The 9350-nt window shown below is 40.3% G+C and overlaps 2 protein-coding genes across 2 annotated transcripts in view; one reads left to right on the forward strand and one right to left on the reverse strand.

Moving 5' to 3' along the window:
- Positions 1-9350, reverse strand: part of LOC147322655 (kinesin-like protein KIF1B) — a 55445-nt gene that overhangs the window by 30828 nt on the left and 15267 nt on the right. The window lies entirely within an intron of this gene.
- LOC147322658 (leukocyte elastase inhibitor-like) lies at positions 2052-3596 on the forward strand. The gene is made up of 5 exons (XM_086307039.1): positions 2052-2186; positions 2567-2644; positions 2790-2879; positions 2951-3131; positions 3259-3596. The coding sequence occupies exons 2-5, from the start codon at positions 2588-2590 to the stop codon at positions 3483-3485; spliced, it is 555 nt and encodes a 184-aa protein (XP_086163165.1). The 5' UTR covers positions 2052-2186; positions 2567-2587; the 3' UTR covers positions 3486-3596.

Raw genomic sequence — 9350 nt, forward strand, 5'->3', positions numbered from 1 at the left:
AAGGTAACAATTATAAGAATACACATACATGTATTGTTTTGAGAGCCTTTGTGTTGGTGGAGTCTGATATTGATTGTATGTACATTTCCACATCCTTAAAATAATGACAGAAATATGGTGTTTTGTTAGTAAACTTACATTTATGGATAAAAAATGTAGCTAAAAGTATGAACAAATTCATCATAAAAATTTTTATCATACTTCTTGGGGAACTTAAACAAACAGAATAAAACATTTTCCCATCGTAAAGAAAACTCCCTTAAAATATGGACAATAACAAACCTGCTAAATTCCTTCCAGAATCTCTGTGTAAAAGAACAGTACCAAAAAAGATGCGTCACAGTTTCTGGATGATCCCCACAGAAAGTACAATTAGTATTTATGTCCCTTTTAAATTTGACCATGTAGTGACTGGCTGGATAACATTTATGTAGAATTTTAAATGAGACTTCTTTCACCTTATTTACAATCAAATATTTATGGGGGACCATCCAGACTGTCTTCCACTTGATATCTGGAACATATCGGTTCCAATAAGATGTTATATATGGGAGAGAGACGATATCTTCTTGGAATAAACTACGTATTCTCTTATTGCTGTTACCAAGTTCCTGTGAAAAGCAGATTTTTCCTATTGGTGACTCAGCTGGATCAGGGAGAGTGACTGAGGCAGATATTGAGCTGTCAGTGTTTTTATATAACATTAAAGTCCCTGAGGGTGTGGCACCAAGCACCACTGAGGATTCCACCTTTTTAAGTTCCTGTATGGTAGGTTTATGTAAGGTATTTAAGGTGGACGCACGTAATCAGCGTCAGGTGTGTTGTTAATCATAAGAAGGCAAAACGTTTGTGACCGCTGCGCTTTTATCTTAAAATGTTTGGAACAAAGACCAAAAAGGACAAGATAAGTACTGCTGGAGTTATTGGACTGTTTAATTAATTCATGCATACCAGAAGCATCGCGTCACCCCCGCTAACAACCACCTCAGTGGCTTCTTTCTTTTTTCTTTTTGCCTGTCCCATTTGGTTCTTTAGCCGTCAGAATATTTGTCTGAAGACCAACAAGGATACCCAATGGATTTATTTTGCCAAATGGATCATCGCGGCATTGCCGTATTGGTCCATTTGATCGACCTTTGTTTTTATTATTTATTTTATTTCATTTTCAGTTGTTACAGACGGGACAGACATGAGTGAGGGACAGGAAAGGGAGAAAGAAAGAGGAAGGAAAAGAAAAACAGAAGGGGAGAGGGACAGTGAGAAAGGGGGAAAATAAATAAATAAATAAAATCTCCTGGATCACCTGTTGAGAGAGAAAGAATAGAAAACAAGCAAAAAAAACCAAAGCAACTTTCTAAACACAACACCATCGCATTAATCTAGCTAAGTGTAAACAGCAGTAAATACTAAATATTCAATGTTGTTGTGCAGCACGCAGGACAGACAGCACACAATGTGCTTTGAAGTAGCAGCCAAGAAAGGTGTAATTTAAGTCTACGAGCAGTGAACACCCGTGTGCACACCTGTGTGGATCAGCGCGCTTGTATTCAAATGGTTTCCACATGTAATGGTCTGCAAGAGGATGTAGCGAGCCATAGCCCCGTCCCCCAGGCCATGAAGCAGGCATGGAGGAGATCCAGGCCCCAGACATCCAGAGGCCCCAGAGTGCGAGAGCCCAAGGAGGACCACCGGAGGGGCATCCGTGCCACCCTCATGGGAAGGGCTGAGGATCCCCAGACGAGGCGTCACCCAGTAGCCACCGAGCAGAAGCTAGAGGGGGCTGCACCGGCGTGCCCGCCGGCTCTGCCGGCAGCCAGCTGTGCCTCAGTGGCTTCAAGCGTAGGCTTGAATTTTGTTCAAGCCTACACTTGAATTTTTGTTTTTTGTTCCCTGTTATACTGATCATAAAGCTTTTTCCCCTTTTTTTAAAATAAAAACCATCTTGCTGTTGCCCTGTTTTCTGATTTTATAGCTGAAGATGTTGTACAGTAACTAGTGCATCTTTGGTAATAGTTAATAGTTTTCATAAATTCTTTTTACCAGATAAAATCAAGGACTTGCTAAGCCAGGATGCAGTGGGTAGCCTGACGAAGCTGGTTCTCGTGAATGCCATTTACTTCAAGGGCAGCTGGAACACGCAGTTTAAGGAGGAGAAGACTGCTGATGCGCAGTTTCGACTGAACAAGGTAACAGTGCAGAAAGGCAGCATAGGATGGTGCAGTTATACTTTGATCTGTCATACTACAAACGAGCTGTGGACTTTGCTGAATGAGAACATAAAGCCTGGAGCTCTGAGGGGATAAAATCGTGCTTTTAGGACGATCACTTTCCAACTTTATGCAGTTATGCAATGCAGTTTATTATTCATGTAATATCCAATAAGTTCTCAAATAAATCTCAAACAACAGCACATCACAAACTTCGGCTAACAAGAACAAATTGTGTTGTGACGTGTGCTCTACATCCAAATCCACTCAATGGCTGGAATAAAACCATGACAGAACTTTTTGAGATCATTTTGAGACTAAACACAAAAAACATTTCTCTTGTCTCCCCTATTTTTCAGAACGACACTAAGCCGGTGAAGATGATGCAGCAGAAAAGTAAATTTCCTTTTGCGACCATTCCTGAGGCCAACTGCAAGGTAACATCCATCACTTTCAGCTTATTACAGGATTTCACCAGCATGATCTAAAACTTGTCTTTTACAAATATCAGCCTAAATTTCTAGATTAGGAAGTCAGATCATCTTTGATGGAGTAATAAATAAAAACAATGTTTCTGGACAGATTCTTGAGATGCCGTATAAAGGAAATGACCTCAGCATGCTCATATTCCTGCCTAATGACATAGAAGATGATACCACAGGCTTGGAAAAGGTAAGATGCACTTACCAGTACTTTAATGTCCAGTTTCAATCAGACAAGCTAGTGACACTGTATCCACACAGCTGGAGAAGGAGCTGACCTATCAGAACTTTGTGGACTGGACTCGCCCAGACATGATGAGCCCCAACGAGGTTGATGTCAAGCTCCCTCGATTTAAGATGGAGGAGAAGTATGACTTGGAGAAAATCCTGACCAACATGGGAATGGAGAACGCTTTTGACATCTACAAGAGAGACTTCTCTGGTGAGAAATATTGCACCAATGAGACACACTGAATCAATTATACAGTTATATTGAGAGCACAAAAACTGCAAAACATCATCTGGTAAAGAAAAAAACACAACTGATTTCTGGGCTCTTCATCTACTAGGAATGTCTCCAGCAAATGACCTGATAGTGTCCAAAGTTGTCCACAAGGCTTTCGTGGATGTAAATGAAGAAGGAACTGAGGCTGCTGCTGCCACTGGGGTTGACATGGAAGTCCGCTCTATAACGATTCCCGCTGAGTTTGTTGCCGACCATCACTTCATCTTCTTCATCCGACATAAACCCACCAAGAGCATTCTCTTTGTGGGCCGGTACTGCTCACCCGAGTAAACACGAGCTGACATTGACATGAATTAAACATAAAACATTATATACAGTATAAGATTTTGTAAGGTAAACCTAGTTCATACAAATGAAGTAAAGAAAAGTTATTAAAACAAAACGTGCCTTGCTGTTTATTCTTTCAGTGTCCCACAGTAGCACATTTCCTGCTAGGAAAATGTCAGAAGTCACATCATTTCTGTAAATTGGGAAGTAACTGTAATACATCAAGTCACCTCTGTCTCTTGTTACCAGGACTTTTTAAAATGAATGGTATAACATGGAAAGAGGCCCTACACAAGAGTTTAGCTTTGAGCTCAATATGCGATGATCCTTTCAGCCATGACATCTCTGACATGGGAAACCAGGGAATTTGATTAGAAAATGGTGAAGGATTTTCTTTTCAGTTAGAAACTGGATTTGTGTAACATGGTGGTGAAAAGCCCCCAAAGAAAGCAGCATATGATCAGTCGCTATATTGCATTTAATACAAACGTCCTTCGTGTATCCTTTGAATACAGAACAGATCATTTCTGATATCTATGAGTAAACCCAACGAGCACGTGTCCCAAAAGACCCCACAGTGTTTTTATCTGGCTTTTCCCTGACAGTTAGTGGACACTGACAGATGTGTGCTGAATATGAAAGGAAACAAAAGAACTAAAGAAGGTTTGCAGTGTTAAAAACAAGAACTACATGAAGGTTGTTTCATCCTGCTGTAACTTATGACAGAAGCATCTTTTGTTTGTTTTTTCATTTATTTACACAAAGACAGATGTTGAAATAACAGGAGTAACAGTTTAATTCAATTGAAATCGGTCCAATCGTCTATAGTGAAATTATTGTTTTTCATTAGTTGGCAAAAGATGGGGGTTGTTGACGGCAATTCAGTGAATGCAACAGGGGAGGACGCCAGTTTGGATGGAGGGGAATCAGCAGGACAGATGAGATTTTGTTTAGGAGTCGAGTAGTTGTGTGAATGAGGAGAGGAGAGCACATTAGACTGCTGAGAGACGGGGAGGTAGTCAAGCACTGACCACATGTCTTCTTGGATTTCAGCAAAACAGATGGGCTCATCTCGGTCTTGAAATAATTCAACTCGGGGTTGAACTGATGCAGTTTGAGAGGCATCTACAGGAGAGGCAGGGGTGGGTGAGGGCTGCTGAGACTGCGCAGTGGGGTCGAGCTCTTCCAGCACTGACAGCAGTTCTTCCTCACTGTCTGCGACAAAGGCTTCCTCTGTCTGGAACTGAAGGGCTGCAACAGGGGAGTCCAATGAGGTGTCCTCAGGGAAATTCATGTGAGAGGCAGGGGAGACCTGATTTTCTTGACAGAGAGGTGTGTAGGGTGATGCCTGTGTGTTTGGCAGTTGCAAACACACTGGCTGCTGGCGAGGCACGCTGCTGTCATCTGGCTTTGTCTGTGGCTGCTCATGTGGCTCTGTCAGAAATGAATGAGAAGAAGAAGATGGCTGTGACTCAGCTGGCCTCATACGCAAGTTGTTGGCTTGTTGAGCTTCTTCTTCATGTACAGATGCAGATTCTGCAACGCAAACAAAAATACATTGTCTTCTTTTTTTCAACACATTTTTGTTTCGTTCGGTCAGTGCTTGACTACCTCCCCGTCTCTCAGCAGTCTAATGTGCTCTCCTCTCCTCATTCACACAACTACTCGACTCCTAAACAAAATCTCATCTGTCCTGCTGATTCCCCTCCATCCAAACTGGCGTCCTCCCCTGTTGCATTCACTGAATTGCCGTCAACAACCCCCATCTTTTGCCAACTAATGAAAAACAATAATTTCACTATAGACGATTGGACCGATTTCAATTGAATTAAACTGTTACTCCTGTTATTTCAACATCTGTCTTTGTGTAAATAAATGAAAAAACAAACAAAAGATGCTTCTGTCATAAGTTACAGCAGGATGAAACAACCTTCATGTAGTTCTTGTTTTTAACACTGCAAACCTTCTTTAGTTCTTTTGTTTCCTTTCATATTCAGCACACATCTGTCAGTGTCCACTAACTGTCAGGGAAAAGCCAGATAAAAACACTGTGGGGTCTTTTGGGACACGTGCTCGTTGGGTTTACTCATAGATATCAGAAATGATCTGTTCTGTATTCAAAGGATACACGAAGGACGTTTGTATTAAATGCAATATAGCGACTGATCATATGCTGCTTTCTTTGGGGGCTTTTCACCAACATGTTACACAAATCCAGTTTCTAACTGAAAAGAAAATCCTTCACCATTTTCTAATCAAATTCCCTGGTTTCCCATGTCAGAGATGTCATGGCTGAAAGGATCATCGCATATTGAGCTCAAAGCTAAACTTTTGTGTAGGGCCTCTTTCCATGTTGCACCATTCATTTTAAAAAGTCCTGGTAACAAGAGACAGAGGTGACTTGATGTATTACAGTTACTTCCCAATTTACAGAAATGATGTGACTTCTGACATTTTCCTAGCAGGAAATGTGCTACTGTGGGACACTGAAAGAATAAACAGCAAGGCACGTTTTGTTTTAATAACTTTTCTTTACTTCATTTGTATGAACTAGGTTTACCTTACAAAATCTTATACTGTATATAATGTTTTATGTTTAATTCATGTCAATGTCAGCTCGTGTTTACTCGGGTGAGCAGTACCGGCCCACAAAGAGAATGCTCTTGGTGGGTTTATGTCAGATGAAGAAGATGAAGTGATGGTCAAAGAACATTTCAAAGCCCACACTGAGAAGTTGTTCAGAAAAAGAAGTTGAACCTGACCAAGATGAAATCCAAAATTGGGAATTAATTGTTTTATTGTATTATTTTTAATGTCACATATGGTGTTGTGTAATCCGTGTATGTATTATGTGTCTCTGCTGATGTGTTTCATGCCTCACTTTCATTTTACTGTAATTAGGCTAGTTTTAAGTTTCTTGAGTATTCTGATAAGGATACTGTGTAGTATGATTTGCAAATGAAGAGGAATCAATTAGTCTTAAATTAATTGACTAAGAGAAATGAAGCGTTGGAAGAATGTTATGTTGATGACTATGAGGTTTCTGGGGTTTATTCAATAGAGCAACAACTGTGTGGGATCTTTATACAAATTCTTATATTCTATTTAGAGCTTGCTTTAAAGTATGTTAGCAAAAAAACAGCGCACGCATTCGTTTTCACGATTTTTGTTCTTCTTTAGTCATTGGGTCTTTTTAGGTGGTACCTCCAGGTACCACAAGGGGAAATGTGGTGGATTTTTGTGTGATATGTATAACTATACACTATATATCTATGTGCACTGAACATATATATTTTAACTTTCATGTAGAGTCTTAAGCACAAGACATTTTGCTTCACCATGGTTTATTAAGGTGGTGCAGTAACAGGGCAGTTAATGCTGCTGAGAGTTCTCCTGCCTAACTCGCTCTCCAGCTAACTAACCTTCCCTAACGTCTTTCATGCAGCACATGTCTGTATCTATTTTTTCTACTCTTTTACAGAGCATCTTTTTGAGTGTCTTGATTTTAATTGGATCTAAAAGGGTTGGATCTCCACATCGTTGGTGGAAGAAGATTATCAGGATGGCTTCAAAATTTGCGACTACAGCCCCTCTTCTGTGGAACCAGCTTCCAGTTTGGATTCGGGAGACAGACACTATCTCTACTTTCAAGATTAGGCTTAAAACTTTCCTCTTTGCTAAAGCATATAGTTAGGGCTGGACCAGGTGACCTTGAATCCTCCCTTAGTTATGCTGCAATAGACGTAGGCTGCCGGGGATTCCCATGATGCATTGAGTTTTTCCTTTCCAGTCACCTTTCTCACTCAGTATGAGTTAATAGACCTCTCTGCATTGAATCATATCTGTTATTAACCTCTGTCTCTCTTCCACAGCAGGTCTTTTATCCTGTTTTCCTTCTCTCACCCCAACCGGTCGCAGCAGATGGCCCCGCCCCTCCCTGAGCCTGGTTCAGCTGGAGGTTTCTTCCTGTTAAAAGGGAGTTTTTCCTTCCCACTGTCGCCCAAGTGCTTGCTCATAGGGGGTCATATGATTGTTGGGTTTTTCTCTGTATCTATGAAGCGCCTTGAGGTGACTTTTGTTGTGATTTGGCGCTATATAAATAAAATTGAATTGAATTGAATTGTGTTAACTTGTGTAGTTACACAAGTTACACAGGCAGAATGCCGTGTGAACACTGTCTCCAGGTGGAAAACAGAATGAGCGATACACCTGCTGTCAGGCCTGCAGGGTTTCTCCCTGTGATGTTCTTCTCTGTCTTGTGGTTGACATTTTTTTTTTTTACTGGCACAAATAATTTGTGGGGCGTCTTATTGTGACACCTGATTGTTGTAGTATTTTTAAAATGGCTGTGCAAAAAAATAAAAATAAGAACCCCAGATGCATTGCCTGCATTTTTAGATGAATAGTTGTATATAACTTTATTATTTACAAAATTTTTGTTTAATTTTAATTTAAAATAATTACCACTTATATTTGCATTTCAAGTTATGAAAATAATTTACTAAACATGTCTGTGGTTTTTATAGTAAAGAGAAAATATAACTACTACTAGGGTTTTATGTGTTTGTGTGATTTCAGACCAGTTGTTTTAATAACTGTAAATTTGGACGTGTGAGGTTGTGCTGAAAAGAATGATACCAAGAAAGACAAGGTAAAAAAACAACAACAATCAAAAGCAGCCAAAAATGGCCAATTATATTTTGGACCTCAGAATATTGACCCAACAAATCATGAAAAATGAGGTTTCAATAATTGTTTGTGACAGTGCAGCTTTCTGGCAGTAGTAGTAGTCAGTACAATTTGATTTTTTTTCTAACAAAAACAGTATGAAACTTAAGTTAGACTTGTGTTTGGAAATGAGCCCCCGCCCAGTGTTGTGTAGCTTTCTGGATTTTATACTTATTGGTTACATATTTATTTATTATACAGGCTATACAGTACACACATTTTATGTAACTGAAATGTTTAATTATGTGGGCTATAGAAAATAATTAAGTTATAGACCATATTTATATGAAACATATGCTTAATGTATATTAATCATATGTAACACCTGCATATGTCTTTAAAACAAGGCTTTGATTTTGCCACCCCATTTGATTTCCATGCCAGCCTGGAAAAATTTCTCTAGATCCGCCCCTGGACCTGTCCTGGACCAGCAACACCAAATCAGTGACTAAAAGAGCTCAGCAGCGACTGCATTTTAAGAGACGACTGAAGAAGGTGCACATCCCCAAACCCATCTTTAATACTTTCTACAGAGGTACCATGCAGAGCATCCTAACCCGCTGCATCACAGTCTGGTATGAAAACTGTCATGCGTCCAATCGCAGAGCCCTCCAGAGGATTGTGTGGACCGCACAGCGTGTTATTGGCAGCTCTCTACCCAGTCTACAGGATATTTACACCTCACTGGGAAAGCCACTAGCATCATGGCTGACCCGCATCACCCTTCCCATCAACTGTTTACCACACTTCCCTCCAGAAGACGACTGCGTCATCAGGAGCAGGTCGGCAAGATTGTGCAATAGCATTTTCCCCCAAAGCAGTTTGGCTCCTGAACACCATGGTTCCCTCCTCCGCACTGAAAACTTCGCCACACACTTCTTGGACTACATAATACTCTCCTCTAATTATTATTACTATTATGATGTGAACATTTTGTGCACTTAAATCTTACTGTGCTAATGACCCCTGCATCAGCACCTTGTTTGGAATAGCAGTGGAGAAGACATAGATTCAATGCTGCAGACGTCTGAGCAAAGAAAGCTTCTAGAAGAGTAAAGACTAGCTAGAAGAATGAAGATTCACAGAGTAAATGTGAAAATTCATCACAGGGCTCTATGCACTTGATTAACTGACCATGAG

This window comes from Aulonocara sp. 'chitande type north' Nkhata Bay, linkage group LG9, assembly GCF_057382095.1.
Source record: "Aulonocara sp. 'chitande type north' Nkhata Bay isolate Kocher_YH1m ecotype deep benthic linkage group LG9, A_spYH_male_GT1.1, whole genome shotgun sequence".
Lineage (NCBI taxonomy): Eukaryota > Metazoa > Chordata > Actinopteri > Cichliformes > Cichlidae > Aulonocara > Aulonocara sp. 'chitande type north' Nkhata Bay.